This window comes from Mytilus edulis, chromosome 13, assembly GCF_963676685.1.
Source record: "Mytilus edulis chromosome 13, xbMytEdul2.2, whole genome shotgun sequence".
Classification (NCBI taxonomy): Eukaryota; Metazoa; Mollusca; class Bivalvia; order Mytilida; family Mytilidae; genus Mytilus; species Mytilus edulis.
Genome location: NC_092356.1, coordinates 41533119 through 41554125, shown reverse-complemented (window position 1 = coordinate 41554125; position 21007 = coordinate 41533119). Strand labels below are relative to the sequence as shown.

At 33.0% G+C, this 21007-nt stretch overlaps 2 protein-coding genes across 2 annotated transcripts; one reads left to right on the top strand and one right to left on the bottom strand.

Annotated features, from left to right (window-relative positions):
* Positions 1–512: 512 nt before the first annotated feature.
* Positions 513–7442, bottom strand: LOC139502164 (uncharacterized). The gene is made up of 3 exons (XM_071291539.1): positions 7255–7442; positions 2656–2885; positions 513–1700 (listed from the first exon to the last, which is right to left on the bottom strand). Exons 1-3 carry the CDS (start codon positions 7398–7400, stop codon positions 892–894), a joined length of 1185 nt encoding a protein of 394 aa, XP_071147640.1. The 5' UTR covers positions 7401–7442; the 3' UTR covers positions 513–891.
* A 5588-nt stretch (positions 7443–13030) lies between these two features.
* On the top strand, positions 13031–20687 carry LOC139502162 (crt homolog 3-like). The gene is made up of 4 exons (XM_071291538.1): positions 13031–13662; positions 14918–15138; positions 15448–15543; positions 18479–20687. The coding sequence occupies exons 1-4, from the start codon at positions 13167–13169 to the stop codon at positions 18881–18883; spliced, it is 1218 nt and encodes a 405-aa protein (XP_071147639.1). The 5' UTR covers positions 13031–13166; the 3' UTR covers positions 18884–20687.
* The last annotated feature ends 320 nt before the right edge of the window (positions 20688–21007 follow it).

Below are 21007 nucleotides of genomic sequence, written 5' to 3'. Positions count from 1 at the left end.
CAATTGGTAGAGCTCAACATTCTGAACATGTTTGGGACAGTCAGATTTTCTCTTATCATATCAGTTTTCAAAATCAAAAACAAAACTTGCATTTTATCCATATGTTTTTATTTTAGATATGTCGGCCATTTTGGTTGTCAGGCAGGGTCATTGGAAGCATGTTTGATACTTTGGTTAAATTTGGTCCTGTAGATGGACGACGGATGCCATCTGATGAGAAAAAAGGTTACTTAATCCTTTAGACCAGATAAGTTCATAAAGAAGTATCCTTTTGTCATTGAAATGATGCCCATTAAATGTATCTGATGTTTGATGCCATGACATTAGACAGAGGAAAACAACGATACAAAAAAAAAGACATTTTTTTTTTATATCATCGGCTCTTTTTCAATATAGAAAGGCTCTTTATCAATGAGAAGCTTTGTAGAAAAGCTAACCCACTTTTCGTCCAATTGCAATTTTCTTGTTGCGCGCATTTTAAAAAAGCTATACTTTTCAATTACCATTTTCTTTTAATCTTAGAAAAGCTATTACTTTTGCAATTATAGACGATGCAATTTGTCATGGTCTATTTATGGAGAACGAAAGAAAATTACTCCACAGATTTAAATGTTAAGATGTTTTTTGTTTTTTTACCGTTTAAGTATGATAGGTAATGATATATGTATCAATTTTGTAAGAAAATTTAAGATTTGTGTAATATTTTTACATACCGACATTCCTTAGCAAAGATTTCAATAAATTTTGGTACAGAATAACCTATATAGAATTTGATTTTTTAATTGCAGGTAAGATAGGACTGGAATAAGAATGAAAAATGAACCTACTAGTTGTAAATATTTTTAAAAACTGCGTAGGAGCATGCGCAACATATCGAATTTCAGTCAATTATTAGACGTATATATGTGAATCTTTTACATGTTTTTCTGAAGCATTAGACATTTCAGGTCTGTTGTCGTTATTGTTTTGAATAGATTCGCTTCTGTTGACAACGTCTCTTAAACGATTGAAGGTAGTTTTAAGATTTAAAATCAGAATAGGAACATCTAAACCAATAATAACAATCGTTATTAAAGAAAAAAATATTACTCCGAACGCTCCAATCACTGCTGAGGATGTCCTAGGGTCACTGGCGCTGTAAAATTTTCTTAAGAAATTACTGGTTTGTCTCCTGTCAACTTCGATTGCTTTTGTTAGACTTTCAATCTTTTTTTGAAGGTCGTTTGCTGCCAATGTTGGTAAATTACCGGACGCAAGATTATTACCCAACGACGAATCGATACTTATATCATTGTAAATGCTCGAGTCTAACAATATTGATGATGCTGATACGAAGCCGATGTTAAAACTTTCCGATAATAAGTCGTGAAATGTGTCACTTTGTCCAATCTCAATCGCATTGGATATGTATGCCGAAGTGAGGTAACTTGACTTTGTTTTAGTTGTTGAAATGCAACCCAAGTCTATCGATGTTACAGTGCAACTTACAAAAGTTGATATTTCCGTCAAAGTTGACATTGTGGTTGTTGTTGCAGTGCAACTCGATTCAGTCGATGTTGACGTGCAACTCGATTCAGTTGTCGTTGCAGTGCAACTCGATTCTGTCGATGTTGCGGTGCAATTTGCTCCTACACTTACTACAGGAGATGAATAAGTGTTCGGCGAAGACTGTTCAGTGCAAGCATAAAGTGAAGTGGTATCTAAAATAAAAAATAATCAACAGTATGATGATTGTCATTTAATTATCATGAAAAGTAAATGTTGGACCAATATTCAGACAACTTTACATGCAGAAAGAGTCAATAAAATAAAAATACAAATATAACTTTCAATTGGTTGACTAAAATTCAGACAACTGTCTGCTGAAGGAGTCAATAAAAATAAATATAAAAAAAACTTTAAAAAAACAATGTCGTAATTTGATATATAGTTGGTAAAACAATTATTCTTTAGTATTATGTGGATGTTTGTCTCATCGGTTACCATACCACATCTCAATGTTTTATCATGTCATTTGGTCACATGTGTATGTTTGTCTCATCGGTAACCATACCACATCTCAATGTTTTATCATGTCATTTCGTCACATGTGGAGAATTGTCTCATTGGCAATCATACCATATTTTCTTTCTTTTTGTTTAAATCAAGATAAATAAGTCCTTCCTCTTTCATGGGGATAATTCGGGGTACTCTAACTCAGGGCATCAACAAAAGAGTTTTCTGTCCGCAAGTAACCGAGGTTCTTATTCAAGGATATTAGTGGGAATGTAGTGATACTCGCCAATGGTAAGTTTTATACATTATTGTAGAAATGTTCTCTCTGTAGTTCTTATACTTATTTCCGAATCATAAAGTAATTAGGAAATAACCTTTTCAAGATAATGGCTTAATATGAGGATAAATAAGTAATGCTCCTTTTGTTGTATGTTGTGTATTTTTTGTCTGTAAGTTATCGAATATTAAATCAGAACTTCAACATAATCTTGGTTATTTTTACTACATGACCAATTCCAAACAGTTATTTTGCCTAAATATGCCTCTGCTCAGTTTTCCGCTGGAAAAAGGGTCATTTAAAAAAAATTATTATTAGTGGTTACTATAAAGTAAAGTATAATAATTCGGAAAAATTGTAATTCAAATACATCCTATACCTACCCATATTACAGGAACATGCCACGTAGTAAGAGGTTGAACACGGAGCAGTATGCCATTTAAATTGATCAGCTTTTTCAGCTACTACACAGACTTGAGAGTTTGTTATTACGCTGGGCTCGTAGTCGTTCCAGTTAGTATGTTGCAATGTGTTTCCTAACCAGCCTGTAAATACATTTACCCCAGTTTTCGTTACACCAATGTAGACGTCATCTACATGGGGATATAAATCACTGAAAAATATTTAAATAAAAACAATATTTTTAATTATTTACTGATGTTAAATATAACTATTAACTGATAACGTTTGTTGATGTGGTTCATAAGTGTTTCTCGTTTTTTTATATAGATGAGACCATTGGTTTTCACGTTTGTATGGTTTTAATACTAGTATTTTGGGGGCCCTTTATAAATTGCTGTTCGGTGTGAGCCAAGTCTCGGTGTTGAAGACCGTACTTTGACGTATAATGGTTTACTTTTATAAATTGTGACTTGGATGGAGAGTTGTGTCATTGGCGTTCATACCTCATCGACTTATATCTACTAACAATATTTTTTAAAACTGCGACAATATATGAATGCAACATTTTGTTTCCTTTCATCTTATGACTGACGTAATGTTCGAAAATCTCAAACATTATTCTGATTTTTGTTTAATTCAAAAAAAGGAATAAAGTTTTATGAAAGGTTATATTTCAGGAAAGATAGAAGGATATTAACGTGTAAACAGAGATATCGTAATAATTCCTTTTTACTATAATTTTAACACCGTACAATTTATGAATATAAAAAAAGATGTGGTATGATTGCTAATGAGATGTAGCTCTCCACAAGAGACCAAATGACACAGAAATTAACAGCTATAGGTCATCGTACGGCCTTCAAAAATGAGAAAAGCCGACACCGCATAGTCAGCTATATTAGTAAAGGCCCTAAAAGGTCCCAAAATTTACAAATGTTTTAACAATTCCAACGAGAAAACTAACGGCCTTATTAATGTCCCAAAAAAATGAACGAAAAAATGTAACACAACAACAAACGACAACCACTGATTGAATTACAGCCTCCTGACTCGGGACAGGCATATTCATACAGACTTTGGTGGGCATATAGCAGTCCTAAGTATGAAATTGTTCAAATTATTATGGCATATTGGTATTCTAAACTATTTCCCAAAATTGATCGCCCTGAAGATCATAAAAAACATTTTATTAAAATAAAGTATGTCAATAAATGTTTTGATTTTGTAAATATTGCCGGTATAGTTAATGACCATTCTGTTAAAGAACAAATTCCTGGATATTTTGACAATACTGAGCTACCTCTTATTTGTTATATTTACAAGAAATTTACCCGGAAATTTGTGTTTAATTATAGTCAACTGTGTAAAGATGTTATTATCCGTGAAAATACACCTACTTCATGTAATTGTAGTACCTCCGAATATATTTATGGACCCATTTCCCATGTTATAACAGGAGATCTTAACATCGTTCAAGACCGAGAGTTAAAATCATTCCTCAATAAAGGACCTAAATATCGTCCCCCGTCAATTATTAATTGGAATGAGTGTCGTAATATCATCCACGACTCACTCCATACTTACTGTATGAAATGGATAAAACGGGAAAAAGCTGACAAAAAATCTTTAGACTCTTTTTTTAATTCAGTAATGAAGATAGTTGATATACGTATTCAACATTTTAAAGAACATTTTACTATTAACAATAACCACAAAAACCTATTTCTCGTATCAAACATAAACTAAAAGAACTAGCAAAGAAATTTGTTTTTGTCCCGGCCGATAAAGCTGCTAATAATATTATTATTGTTTGACGTAAATTTTACATTGAGGTTCTGAAAAAAGAAATCACCAATTCACCAACATTTCAACTGACTCCATTTTCAGAAAACGACATCTGTAACAAACATAAACTTTTAGCTGCCGCTTTACAAGCAGAGCCAAATACAATGAAAGTCCCAACTATGTACTGGCTTCCGAAAATACACAAAACACCTTACAAATATAGATTTATTTCGTCTTCAAGCCATTGTCCCACTACTAAATTGTCTATTCTTCTTACCAGCACACTTGGTACAATTAAAAACCTGATAATAAATTGTTCAAATAAGGCCTTCGAAAATAGTGGAATTAATTACTTTTGGAGTGTCAAGAACTCGTTGGAAGTACTTGATAAATTGCATGCTTATATTGGTGATTTTAAATCTGTTCAAAGTTTTGATTTTTCTACCCTGTATACCACATTGCCTCACATTCTCATTAAGAAAAAATTCACACAACTTATTAAATGGGCATTTAAAAAGTCAGAATGTGAATATATATGTTCAAACTCTTTTAGGTCATTTTTTAGTAGCAATAAACAAAAAAACTATGTCAATTGGACATGCTTTGATACTATATATGCCCTTGAATTTTTACTAGATAACATTTTTGTTCGCTTTGGGGATTCCGTATATCGTCAGATTATCGGAATTCCAATGGGGACTAACTGTTCACCACTTATTGCGGACCTGTTTTTGTATTGCTATGAGTTACAATTTATGACAAAAATAAGCAAAGGCCCATCGAAACAACATCTGATAAACAAATTTAATAATACTTTTAGATATTTGGATGATATTTTGGCTCTCAATAATGACGATTTCAGTACGTATATTAAAGAAAGTTATCCTGTTGAACTTACTTTAAATAAAGTTAATACTAACAATGACCACTGCCCTTTCCTCGATCTTGATATCTATATCACTAACGGAAAGCTGAATACTAAAATTTATGATAAAAGAGATGATTTTTCATTTCCTATCGTTAATTATCCATTTTTAGATGGTGACGTTCCCTTGTCACCATCTTACGGTGTTTATATATCTCAACTTGTACGATTCGCTCGTGTATGTAACAATGTTTTAGATTTTAACGAGAGAAATTTATGTATTACTGAAAAATTATTACACCAGGGTTTTCGATATCACAAACTAGTCAAAACATTTACTAAATTTTATCATCGGTATAAGGACATCATCCGTAAATATAGCTCAACATGCAGACTTCTTATACGTTCAGGTATTTCACATCCAATTTTTTATAGAAATATTCTTTATAAAGCACAAAGGTGTCAGTATTCACCTCAAAAACTAACAAAACCTTTGAATAGACTTATTAAGAAGGGATATAGTTACGATACTGTCAGGTCATTAAAGATTGCATATTTTGGCGTTAATATTGATTCACTTATAGGGTCTTTGCATCGGAACTAAACACATTTATTCAAAAACCAGTTGTTGGCATGACACGGGTAATGTTCTTCTCATATATGTTATGATGGTATGATACTAAACCCCTAACGGGAAGGATTGTGCCTGATGTTCATATGATGAAATCATAATCTTTCAGTCAGTTTAATTAAAGTCTGGAGCTGGCATGTCAGTTAACTGCTAGTATAGTCTGTTGTTATTTATGTATTATTGTCATTTTGTTTATTTTCTTTGGTTACATCTTCTGACATCAGACTCGGACTTCTCTTGAACTGAATTTTAATGTGCGAATTGTTATGCGTTTTCTTTTCTACATTGGCTAGAGGTATAGGGGGAGGATTGAGATCTCACAAACATGTTTAACCCCGCCGCATTTTTGCGCCTGTCCCAAGTCAGGAGCCTCTGGCCTTTGTTAGTCTTGTATTATTTTAATTTTAGTTTCTTGTGTACAATTTGGAAATTAGTATGACGTTCATTATCACTTAACTAGTATATATTTGTTTAGGGGCCAGTTGAAGGACGCCTCCGGGTGCGGGAATTCCTCTCTACATTGAAGACCTGTTGGTGACCTTCTGGTGTTTTTTTTTTTTTTTTCTATGGTCGGGTTGTTGTCTCTTTGGCACATTTCCCATTTCCATTCTCAATTTTATACATATGTTAGCGGGATCACAATTAACCCTCTAACTAACCTGGGACAGTGGTGTAACAGTACAACAAAAGAACGAACAATAAAAATCAGTTGAAAAAGTCTTTCTGGTTAAATTAAAAAAAAAAAACGTGTTCATTGTAGGAATTTCCGGTGTGTACTTTGAAGTAATTACAACTTGAACATGTTTTGTTATCATGTCAAATTAATTTTTTTTAACAAACTTCGAACTTTCTTCAGTTATGATGGACATCCAAAATAGAGACAGGAAATTATTCAGACTGAAAAGCTGTATTATTTGGCTTCCATGCGAAATTTCACACTCATTAAATAGATGCAGAAACAATCTTATTTCATCCCCAATATATTCTAGTTCATAAGACATACAAGTTTTTAGTTCATGAGAGTGAAATAAAACAATTTGTGCAGAGCTTTTGTAATGAATCGTCAATTGACATTGGGAAATCTCAGCTGAAATAGAGGTCATGTTTTGGCCTTATAAAGAACCAACTCCTTTACACTATCATATCGAAGTCTTCGACAACAGTGATCTACATTTAGCAAAATTTTGAATTTAAAGATACATGTGAAATAATGTTTTTTGAAATATTTGACATTACTATATACGTATTTCCTCTTTTACCAAAACTTCTCTACTCAAAAGTTATCATTAATATACTAACGATATCAAATCTGCTAGGAATTCTTGGTGCGATTGTTGAATTACTCTTGCCGGGTTCCCTCCATTTTCTCCGCACTTAGCAGCGCCATCTGCAATATTATATTCTGCGTCTGTTACCCAATAACAAGCGCCATCTTCTTCGTGCATGCCGAGGATGTCACAGACATTCAGAGTTTGTGTCGGTATTAAATCTAAAGAATAATCGTAAAGAGTTGTTGAAAACAATTTCATTTACAAAAATAAAAATTCCAACGGATTGGATAAATCTTTGTTTTCAGGGGAAAACAAGAATTCAAATAAAAGATCATCTGAAACTGACATCAGCCAATCTCTGCCAAGGATAAATAAAATGGTATGTCCATTATCATCTTTTTTATCTGTAAATTGACAATGAAGGTCGTTTGAGAAATGAACTTTACAACAAAAGAGATGATCTGAGTTTTCCCAATGTGAACTGTCTGTTTCTTTATCTGACAACTTTCCAGTTACGCCTTCATATGCTGTCATGTATCCCTCATGATTTTTCTGATAAGAAAACCTTGAACCAAGGGTTATCATGGGTAGGTCGAAGTCTTCCACAGTTGCCAACCTTGAACCAAGGGTTATCATGGGTAGGTCGAAGTCTTCCACAGTTGCCAACCTTGAACCAAGGGTTATCATGGGAAGGTCGAAGTCTTCCACAGTTGCCAACCTTGAACCAAGGGTTATCATGGGAAGGTCGAAGTCTTCCACAGTTGCCAACATGATTTGGCTTACCGTTTTGGAAGACTTGTGTTGCAGATGACCATAATTCTATTTTAATGGTCTTATCCCTAACCCGGTCTCTTTTGCTATTTTTTTTCGGTTTTTTATTTTTTTGAAAAGGAATATTTTAACTGAAGAAATTTATTCCCTGTTAGAATGCAAACTTTTACGGGCGAAAAGTGACAAAAAGGAGAAATTATTCCAAATCTTCATTACAAATAGGATTCAAAATTATAGAATGTACCATGGTGTTAATATGTATTGGAAGCTGCTACTTTTTCAAAGTTCATTTGTTATCAGTTGTCTTAAAGTATATATATATATATATATCTTAGAACGAAATTTAGTAAGTATAGTTTTATACGCAATATTTTAAAAATCTGTTTGTTTTAGGATTTTATAACATTGGCTTTCATATTTTATAGTTAATACTTATGTATATAAAATTGAGAATCGAAATCGGGAATATTTCAAAGAGACAACAACCCGAAAAAAGAGCAGACAACAGCCGAAGGCCACCAATGGGTCTTCAACGCAGCGAGAACAATCCCGCACCGGAGGTGGTCCATAGCTGGCTCCTAAATAAAATTGTGTACTAGCTCAGTGAAAATGGATGTCACACTAAACTCCAAAACATATAAAGGAACTAAAATGAAAAAACATACAAGACTAACAAAGGCCAAATGGTCCCGACTTGGGAAAGTTGGGTACTTTGTGCTAAAAAATAAGTCCAAGTGTCTGTGGAGATATGGCATGGTTGTCAATAGACAACTATATCCACCAGTGACCTTTCAGTAATAAACTAAATCCTCAACGTTACATGTTATTTATATAATTACACCTTATGTAAGAATCCGGGGTTTTGATTGGTTAATAGCCAGTGTATTTTTCACCAATTTACTGTTATCAAATGAATATCGTTCATTTTTAACGCCGCCGGGGTATTTGCTAAAAGGATATGCCTTTTTTACCCTCTCTGCCGTGGTATTTGCCAAAAAATACTCTATCCGACTGGACGCTTGTAACGTCACGATCATCAATGCGTTTTAGTACATTAACATTCGGTGTAATTAAACAGATATTTCATGTTATTGAGGGGTATTTGCGAAAAATACCAGTCTTGAGAATGAATTTCCCTCGCCTTACGGCTCGTGAAATTTAACATTCTCTCGACTGGTATTTTTCGCAAATACCCCTCCTTAACATGATATATCTGTTCAAAATACAACTTTAGGAACGTGTATTAAAGATATGAAAAGTCACTTCTAAAGAAAACTGTAGTGCGGTTTAGCATTCTGGTCATTCATTTTTCTTGGTACAATATTGTTTGATTAATCGATCTAATTTCGCATCAGCACACATGTCGCAGCGAGAACAGACGAATAATTCGAAGTCCTTGATTATGTATAGCAATTAAAATCTGAATGTAGATTAAATTTACGGAAAATATATTAAAAAATAAATGATACAACATTTACTTACTTAAGCATGATATTTCAATTGTTATGAATAAATAAATCCATGAAGTCATTGTTATAATTTGTTCCTTTTCCCTTTCTTACAAATGAAATACATTCTAGCTAGTGTTTAATTGGGATAACAATTTCTTGCCGCTTTATTTTTTACCGTCACCATATGAGCATTTTATTCTATAGATTTTCAATTTTAGTTTAGCAATTTTGAATCAACAACCTCAGTATATAGATTTCAATTAACTACAAAATCAATTAGAAAGAAGAACAATTTACTACAATCATAACATTAAAACTCTAGACAAAGAATGGAATACAATGTGCATTTGTCATCAATATATTTTAGTGATTTCCCCGAAAGGACAAAATAAATAAAGAAATGTTATCCAAAAGGTTTAGTTACGCCACTTTAGTTTGTTCTCATATATCTATTGAACAGTCAATTGGTTTATTACTCGTAGACAAAACTTATTGATAATCATTTTAACTAATTTGTATCCGTTTCGATATCTATTATGTAAATTCACGAAACCAACATATTTGTGTTGGACAGTTTAAATGATATTATCTTTCGATAATTCTAAAATTGGTATCTTTGTTGGTTTTTTCACATTGTTGAAGGCTGTACGGTTACCTATCATTGCTTACATCCAATTTATTTGAACTTTGGTGGATAGTTGTCTTATTGGCAATCAAACCACATCACTCTATATCTTTATGCATTTCTTTACCATTCAAAATCACTAAAGCAATTGCCTGTTTAAAACTGAACAGTCCAGTTGAATTTATGTTTTGTCCGTCCTAAAGTTTTCTTCAGAAAATTAGCATATTTATATTTTGAGTGAAAAATCTTCTTTTGAATGGTATTCATGTTAGAAAGGGTTAAATACTTTTTATGTCTTTCAGTAAACTATTTTAGTATTTGGAAACGTTATTTTTTTTCATATATCAGATATAAACACTACACTTAGTTAACCCGGGTTCGCCCCCGGTGAAGATTTTATAGTGTGAACACGGTTCTATAGTTATTAATGTTTGTGTCATTTGGTCTCTTGTGGAGAGTTTTTTCATTGGCAATCATACCACATCTTCGTTTTTATATTAAAAACATTGAATTGCATGCCCTTGATGCAAAATGTAAAGGTCTATTTCATTTCCACGCCTTTTTTTTTCTTCGAAAAACAACATTCAATAATCAAAGGTTATGCATGTAACAAACATCTACGCGGTCTTGTATACATTACATACGCCTCCGCATGTGCTTAGATATTTTATATACCGTATTTTTACAAATTTGTTGAATCATATTTTTTTTTTTTTTAAATATACACGAAAGGAATGAAATCATATCGCACAAAAGAGAAACATGTGAACATGCAATATTGTTATATATGTACTCATGATCAATGTATTGTTTTACATGTACTTATATGGTATTACACACACTGACTGTAGGAAATATTGTCGTATTTTTCATTCTCAGGAAATAAAATTTAGATCTTTCTTAAGAATGATAGCAAGCTTCCTGGTGAGCATGCTTTAAATACCATTATAAGGTGGTTTTTTTTCACCCCCCTACCCGTAAATCATATACATGTCCCTTTTTCATATCGAATATTGTTACATTTCTACACAGGTCATCAATTTATACATGATGGTTCAAACCCCGCAATTTTTGAAAGATTAAGCAAATGACGAGTATTTATCCAAACAAATGTTTATTAAGAAGGGCATCGTTCACCAAAAAAAAAAAATGTTTTGAGAAAAAAACATGAATTATCTTAAGGATACACATTAATCCAATCTTGGCTAAAAAGACAAAATTCATGCATCATTATGTATCAAAATGCCTTCGATAGCAATATAAAGCCAGTTTGGGATATATTTATTCAATTTTTATTTTAAAGAAAATCGTAAAATAAAATTTTAGTATATGATTTTGATTCTTTAATATTAAATTTCTAGTAGTATGACAACACAGAAATTAACAGCTATAGGTCATAATACGGCCTAAAATGCACAGAAGAAAAACATACACACACACACAAAGCAAAAGAAACAATTCTTTCATTGCATAATCCCATCTCAGAGTGACAGTGCGGGAGGACCAAACACGGCGCTGAATTTGCATGTAATCGGTTTATTTCCAGATTGCATTTTTATCACAATATTCGAGTTAAGAATGCAAGTGCTAAAAGTTATAAATCTTCTGTATTTTACTGACCGATTTTATTGAACGCGACACTAATAAATAAACTCATCATAGATACCAGGACTATATACGCCAGACGCGCGTTTCGTCTACAAGTTGATCGACTTTTTATCATTTTGTTTACACGTGTGGTGTAGGTGTGAGATAAATATTGTAATTGTTTACACATTGGATCAATGTTCAAACGTAACAAAAATAATATTAGAAAACATATGTTTAACGTTGAAAAAAATACAGAGCAAGTCTACGTGCACATGCATGACTCGAGTTATCACTGCAGAGGCAAAAAAAATTTCGTTATTTCTGCATCCGCCACTGCACTGGGATTTGCTTTGAATTGAAGATGAATACTGTCCATCAAACAAAGGTGTAAAAAGGTTAACCCACTTGGATTAACTAAAATATTTTTTTCATTTTTTGTTGGCTTTTTTTCTATTCTTAATGTGCATACAAAAGGCTGCATTTGGATTAAAAACCAACATACGCGGGTTTTATTAATTTGGACGCCGACGGCGTCTATGGTTTAAAATTGTATTTTTCTTTATCGCCCTTCCCTATGCCTATTATGAGAGGAGACGTTATCAAGCTTGCTTTCGTCAAGCGTAAAACTGTCTTAGGGAGGGGGTAAAGACCAGCAATAGAACTATATACAAATAATCGGGTTTTCTTCGAATATATATTGTAAAATATCAGCCGCTCGGCGCAATGTGAAGCTTTTTAGCTCGTTCGCTGCGCTCAATCGCCAAAATAGTTCACATTGCGGCTCGTGGCTGATATTTTACGATTACAAAGTGTAGAAAACCCGATAATCTATAACTATTTTGTTCTTCCGACTAGACAGTCATCTCGAGACTTTAATCATCCAACAGGATACATCATTTGGACTGCTTTTCTTCCGTTGTTTAGTTTTTTTAAACCAAGACTGTGACTCGAAACTTTTAAAATCAAACAGAATCCATCAGTTAATAAGAGAATATTTTTTATATAATATTAAAAGAAATGTATACATGTGCAGTATTGCAACAGGATTCACCAATTTAAGAGACAATATTAAATATGTATTAAATATACATTTCTTCAAAGCCAATCAATATATAGTGGCGTTTCATTTGCACGGCCATATATGATTTGATCGAATACAACAACAAAAAAAGGTTTACATGTGTTATATTGCAACATCGTATAATAGGATTGAACAATTTAAGAGATAATTGTAATATGTCACATGATACATTTTTTGATAGCCAATTAAAACATAGTGGCTTTTCAAATTAAATCGAATATGTAAAAAAAAGTTGACAAAAGTCACATGTGTAATATTGCAACATCATGATAACAAGTGTTTGTTATTGATAACATCGTCTGCCTCGTCATGAGGATAACGTGACCTCCATGTGATTAAAATGTAAATCATGTACTAATATATGTGTAACTTAAAGTCGTTGTTCAATAAAACCGGTAAATTTGGTTGACGACAAAGGCACCATGAATAACTATGAACGAGATCCGTTGCTGGTAAACAGTGATGACGAAAAACGATCTAAACTTGTTCAAGCTGCATGGAGTTCTAAAAAGACTACAAACAGTCGTTTCTCTGCCAAGACAAGGAATCTTTTAATTGCAGTAATGAATGTTTTCTCAAATGTTCTTATGAATGTGTCACTTCCAGTCTATGCTGGAACTATGGAAGCAATTGGAAGCGATATTTTTGTGCTTCTGTTCATTACATGTTGTTCCATAGCTGTTGTGTTTACTCTTCTGACGTTGTTCGTGAAATATTCTAAAATTGACAGTACTGCAACATTGAGACCAACATCTAGTTATAAAATTCTCTTTATGATGGGACTTTTTACAGCTATGAACGGAATTCTTGTGGTGTATGCCAGTCCGCCCAATAGAACACCGCCGTATTTACAGGGTATTTTGCAGTCATCAGTCATACCATTCACCGTTTTACTAAGATTGGTTATACTGCGAAAAGGTATGTTTTGTTCAATGAAACTTGGTGTGTTTGATCAGGAACATGTTAGATATACTGTTCCAGGTTTGATAGAGGTTATTAGTACTCCAGATCTAAGGCTGGTAATACATTTACCGTGCTTCTAAGATTGGTTATACTGCGAAAAGGTATGTATTGTGGTATGTTCAATTAAAATTGTTGTGTTTGATAGGAGTTACTCCATACCTATTAAAGGCTGGAAATACGTTTACCGTGCTTCTAAGATTGGTTATACTTTGAAAACGTATGTATTGTTCAATTAAAATTGTTGTGTTTGATAGAGGTTACTCTAGATCTAAGGCTGGTAATACATTTACCGTGCTTCTAAGATTGGTTATACTGCGAAAAGGTATGTATTGTGGTATGTTCAATTAAAATTGTTGTGTTTGATAGGAGTTACTCCAGACCTATTAAAGGCTGGAAATACGTTTACCGTGCTTCTAAGATTGGTTATACTTTGAAAACGTATGTATTGTTCAGTTAAAATTGTTGTGTTTGATAGAGGTTACTCTAGATCTAAGGCTGGTAATACATTTACCGTGCTTCTAAGAGTGGTTATACTGCGAAAAGGTATATGTATTGACGAATAAAATATTTTAAGTTTGATAGATGTTATAAGGCTGGTAATACATTTACCGGGCTAATACTAGAATTGGTTATACTGAGAAAAGTTCTACTGTATTATTGAATAGAATATTTGATGTTTAATAATGTTAGTCTAGATCCATAGCTGTTAATACATTAATTAACCGTGCTTCTTAGAATGGTTATACTTCGAAAAGATAGGTTTTTGAATAGAATATTTTGTGTTTGATAGATGTTACTCTTGATCAGAGGCTGGTAATATAATACCAAAAACAAGGTAAGTACTTTTATATTGTATATCTAATGTGTTATGCTGTCTTTGGTTCTGATAGCAAAAAGTCATTAACAAATAGGCGATGATGATGATGATTACATTGAATACATTTGTTGGAGTAACTATCATGATTTACACCAAATAAGTATACTAAGTAGCCAAATATACTCAAAACATTTAAGCCTGAGCTTTATGAATACAAGGGGATGTGGTATGCATGTCAATGAGACAACTGTTTTCAAAAGAGTATTAAATGGGATATGGGATATTAACAACAGTTCTACTCGTTATCTTACAGCTTTCATCAAGTTTGCAAATTCAAAACATAAAATGTCAATTGGTGTATTTGCTTGTTGGTTTTTTTTTTTTGCATTCTAGGCATAAGCATTGTTCGTGGTATCTGCACTATGATAGTACTTGTTGGAATATTCATTACTATAGAACCTCAGATATGGGGTTTGGATGCAGATGCTGGTGAAACGGGATCAAAACCGGAGTCGACCGGTGCTAGAATTCTGTGGCCATTTTGTTTCCTGATGGGATTCCTTCCAGTTGGTTTGATGAATGTTTTCTGTGAAAAAGAACTTCAAAAAGAAGAGGTTAATTACTTTATTTTATTTTTTTAATATTTGAACAAAATTACAAACTTTAATTCTTTTTCATTTTTTTAAGTATGTCACAAATAACATTCGATTTTCATGACAGTAAAGTTTGATTTCATTTTTTGAAGAAAAGAGAGATGTAAATTGTCACAACGTTGACACTGTGAAAACTTAAGTCAACTGTAGCGTAAAATGCTTCTGTTTTCGTGTGAATGAATATTTTGCCAAATTGTACCTAATATTAAACATTTCGTATTTTTAAAATGTGTTCCATAAGAATAAAATACTTTCTTCTTTTTTTAACAGGGTCAGTCGTTCAGCTTTATTACATGGGGTCAATATTTTCAGACTGCTATTATGGTCTGTTTCTTCTGGGTAGATTTTGTTCCAGGTTTCGGCAGTGTATGTATATCTTTAAAATATATATTTGACGTACACAAAATTAATAATTTTCATCGATCATCGTTGCAAACATATGTTTTAAGAAATACTTGTTATCTTTCAAATATTTCTTTCGAACATCAATCGAATAAGTCATAAATGACAGTAATGCACATGCATTAACTAACTTGCATGTCTTGGTATCTTATGTAATATCGTTGTGAAAACCACCGAATTAACATAAACGATACTTGTTTTACTGCCCTATGCAGATGAGCTTTCGACATTAAATGTCTCTTTAGTGATGTTCGAGGCCAAAATATTTAAAAACCAGAACCCAATCAAACAATAAAGAGCTACTAAAAACCAAAGGGGTACAAACAGTATTGATAAAGCCGAACAAGGAGTCAGAACATATTATGAGGAAGCCGGGGTGAAAGATATCAGACGGACATTCACACTCATATATCGAAAATAAACGGACAAACGCCATGGCTTAACAAGAAAAAAAACTATTTAGTATGACGTCCATTATCATTGAACTACAGTAAACATATTAGTTTAGGGACCAGCTAAAGGACTCCTCCGGGTGCGGGAGTTTCTCGCTGCATTGAAGACCCATTGGCCTTCAGCTGTTGTCTGCTCTATAATGGTGGGGTTGTTGTCTCTCATGGCGGTAAAGAGTTATTTTCGTGCAACGGGATCGCCAATTTTTAATTCATGTTCTACGTGTTTTTACTTTTTTATTTGACGTCCAATCGTGCAAGACAGGTGCCTCGTTCAACGTGTCCTGTTTATTTGATTTTGCGTGCATCGTTATTTTCAACTGCTTGTTTTGCGTGCTCGGTATTTTTCAAATAAAATTCAAACACTTGTCACGGATCATCAATAACTACTTTTAAAAAAAAGTCGTAAACCATTTATATCATAAATGTGTATACTAAATCGGGAATATCTTATTTCGCGTTTTTTTTTCTCGTGAAAGCACTCACCTTTACCACCCTCGTCTCTTTGACACATTCTCTAATTCCATTTTCAATTATATAATAGACAAACAATTTTACACAACACAGAAACTAAAGACTGAACAACACGAACCCCATTTAAAACTGGGGGTAATCTCAGGTGCTCTGGAAGTGTAAGAAGATCCTGCTCTACATGAGGCACCCGTCGTGTTACAAACCCGGAAGATATTTATAAAAACTACTACTAGTAATTAGATGGACGAACTCACCAATGCTACAAATGATCCGTGTATGGTATTGGAAAGAAAACTATACTAAACTGGTTATCAATAAAAAAAAAAAGGAAAATATCCGATCTAACATCCAAGACAGTTGTGAAAACTGCAAAGGACTAAGGTTAGATGTGCGCTTTTGTTAATAATACACAGAACTCATTGAATTACGAAAAGGTGAAAGGATACTAGTCTATGATTAGGGGATGACCATTTTATATTCTGGGGGGGGGGGGGGGGCAGCCAGGAGGATTTTGAAAATAAATAATCACAAACATAAATGGTTTGTTCTGTGGTAGTTTGAAAATAAATTACCGGACTTGCAATGTATTGATAATAAATAACTCAGCAGTACTAATCGAAAGTATGAGATGGCACTAGATTCTTCACAAGTTCATCTTTTTCCCCCAAAAAAAATTGTGATACACTTCCCAATTTTTTTTTAATAATAATAGTATAATCATTATTTAAATATACTTGAAATTTCTGAAAATTCGTTTCATTTAACTTGAGGTACATTGTCTCAGGAAACCTTACCCAGTCACTTTTATTTTAACAGGGCCGTAACTACATTGAGACAAATGCCTCGTGTATGAAATTTCAAAACCAAACGCTTGTCTCCATATCAAATTGTGTTCAAGGCGAGTGCCTTGCAAAAGCAAGTTCTGTTTTCCCTCAGACGTAGCCCTTCGGGATCAATGTTTCTTATTTATTTGTTTTTTGTTCATTGATTGTCCTTCTGTATTCTGTTAGTGTTGCATTCCTTTTGAAATCTAGTAATTTTGTTATGAACTTGATCATGATTTAAAAAAAAACCAGCAGCCACAGACTTAACTATGTAAATTCCATTTTTACTTTATCTGACATGCACATTGGTCTTTTGATGTTGTCCCTAGAAACTCAAGTCTTACACTGATTTATATATTTTGCCTTGAGGGTCTTTGGAACACCCAGAAATCATGATTTTGCATCATTTGTTCTATAGCTTCTTGGGCCTTCAGTGGCTGCAAAACCCTTCAACAAAATTTTCATCGCTCCGCTCGGTGACATTTGTTTGCCAATACTTTTAAAAGAGGCTGGATACAACCAAACTTTAATACTAGGTTTATATGCAATACACTAATATGCAGTTGAGGATATAAAAGATTAATTTCTGCAGAGGATGATGATTAATTCTGATTAAATGGTACATAATGACTTGACTATACATGTATTATTTATAATTAACAAATAATTTGAAAATTGTATGTTTTCGAATATCATAAATATAGTTGTGAAAATGAATAATCAGTCCCTTGCTTTAATGAAAATGAAAAATCTTGCTTCAATAGTGCAGAAAATGAATAATCTGTCCTCTTAGTTAACAAAAATAAATAATCGATCAAAAATAAATCCTCCTGCGCACCCCCCCCCCCCCCCCCCCCCCCCCCCCCCACCCCAATATCAAATGGTCGTCCCCTTATTAAACACACGCACATGTGAATCAGCTTCTACAAACGGAAAGGTCAAAAATCTATTTGCTTTACGTGAAAATTAAACGAAAATTGGCACTTCTTCCTCTACCGTTTTTACACATGCAGGGTGCACGCCTTTCATGTCAAGATAATCTTTTTCCACATTCTGAAAACTTAACATATTTGCACTCTTATGTTTAGAAAATGTGATGATGTGTTTATTCTTCTGGCATAAGATTCATACCCGGTTTTGGTTTTTTTGTAGTCCTCATCAGGAAAAGACTTTTTTCATCGATTACAAAAGGGTCTGCACTGCAGTTTTAGTACAGAAAGTTCATGTAACAATCTTGGCGGGAAAGCATGGCTGTTTTATACCGGATATACATTCGGAAACTTATTCCAGTTTCTGCTGATTCAGTATGCCGAAGGAGCTGTATATGCCGTTGTAGTTCAAGCGCTAGTGTCACCTATAGCTGCCTTATTTTGGAATTTATTCCAATACAATCCCCAAACTGATGTTTTCCAATACAAACCTACAATGGACACAACAACAGCTTTCACATTTGGAGGATTACTACTTATATTTCCGGGAGTTATTCTTTATAACTATTTTAGTGGAAAAGAAGGAAGTGAAAAAGTACAGAACCAAGAACTTGAAGTACATGCTTAAACATTTTGAAAATTAGATTGTTGACTTCTTATAACACTTTTGTGCAATTGGTTATCCTTAAATGAAGATCGGAAGGACCCTTTTCGAAACGTCGAGATTAGGACTTTATTTTTTCGTGAACTCGGTATTTACACTTATCGGATCTCGGGAACTAATATGTAATTTTCTTAATCCTGGAAAAAATGCCTTATTTATTTCAGAAATTCGCGAACCCGCGTATATGTTTCTGGGAATTCGGGATAACAACTACTCCTACACCCTCTTACATAATAAAAAAAAAAATCAAATTACAGATGACTTCAACGGTTCGATATCGATCAGCTGATTTATTACCGGTAACGTTTAGTGGCCAATATTTTATGCATATAAAGAGTAATAAGGACAGCAACCATACTTAATTCTCAATAAAATTCAACGTTCATGACATCGTGTGCTTCTCACGACAACAATTCAGCAATGCATACGAAAACAACTTAATTAAAGAGACATGTTGTGTTGTGTCAACTGATTTTGTGTTGTGTCAAACTAATAATGGAGTTGGTGATTTTGCCATTGAAATTTAGGGTGCATTACATATTGCGGAAAGCCCCCGTTTGTATTAGACCAAGTGGATATACGGTTAGGTGTCCTTTTTGTCAGTTTGTTTCGATATGGAATGTTGTTACCTAGGTATATAATCATAATAATCCTTTTTCATAACTAAATTTGTTTGAATTATTGTGTTTTTATATATTTATATTTTGTATTTTATAAAATGTGATTAAACTGCTTTGCCGAACGTTTTCAAACACAAGACATTCGACTATTCAATCGTATCTAATGTAATAAAAACTACTGTTTTTTAAATTATGTAGTGGGAGGGCGTCATATTCATAGCAGAACGTGAAGTTAAAGCATAATGCTACATTATTTTCATTCTTTGTCAGACTCTCCTTCTTCAATTCTGCCTTGAGTGCATTAAGGGACACATCGGCAAGATGAGAGACACATTTGGTTTCCATAAGAATGCCGATTTTTTTGTTGTTGGCATTAATGTATCATTAATCCAGCCCTAAAACTAGATATGTGATAACAACGATAGAAGCCTTTTTCTTTTTTTCATGAAAAAAAAGTTGAATAATTTCGTTCAATCTAAAATTAACATGAAATATATTTTCATGTTAATTTTAGATTGCAGTTGTAAAAAGTTCATAATAAAAAGATGAAATCACATATTTTTTTCGGTAAATAAAAACAACGGTCTATACCGAGTGTGCCTGTAAAAATGCAAGATTGTGAACGATTCCCTTCCTATACCTTAATGAAAAAAGTCAATAGCAATGCTCTATGAGGATATAGAAGGAAAGTACAGCGGACAAAATTAATCACAATATTTATCAAAAGTATTCAAACCCATAACCTTGAAGTAATTGCAACAGACGATTTTTAAGTTTTAATCTTTAGCATTATACCCCAAATATACAAAGAAAAAAGTCCAACAAAATTTAAATTGAGGAAAACTAAAAATTTAGACTTTTAAAATTCCCCTGGGATTTGCATTGAAACGGGAGACAACTCTGCAAAAAAGGCAGAAATATCAATAAAAACTGATACAAAATTATAACTTTACGCTTCTATTCAACATAATGTATTGATTCTTAATATTTTAGCCGTCTTTGGAGTATAACAAACAACTCTAAAGGTGTTTTCATATCTTACATCAAGCTACAACCTAAGTTTCATAATTTATTAGTTGGCCTTTATTAGATTTTTCTGCATGTCAATGTAAAGAATTTCTAATTTAATAAAACTTATTAAGCATGTATTCTTCTTTTTGTGGTTTAAAGATTCATTAAACAAGGTAGATGCTGACCAAATATAATTTACAGATATAACCAACTCCAAATATTCACATTTTTTTTTAAATGGTCACAAAGCCATAAATTTGCAATTTCTTTGATGAAAAATGTGCAAATCTTTTAAAAATTCCCATAACACCTCGGTTTTGTACATTTCATGAGCAGAAGATTATAAAATATAGTCAAATACGAACTTATAACTCCATCAAAGTATCATTTTTTACATGAATTTGAAGAAAATCAACCGAAAACTGATCCCCCCAAAAAAAATCCGTTTTGCGGAGTT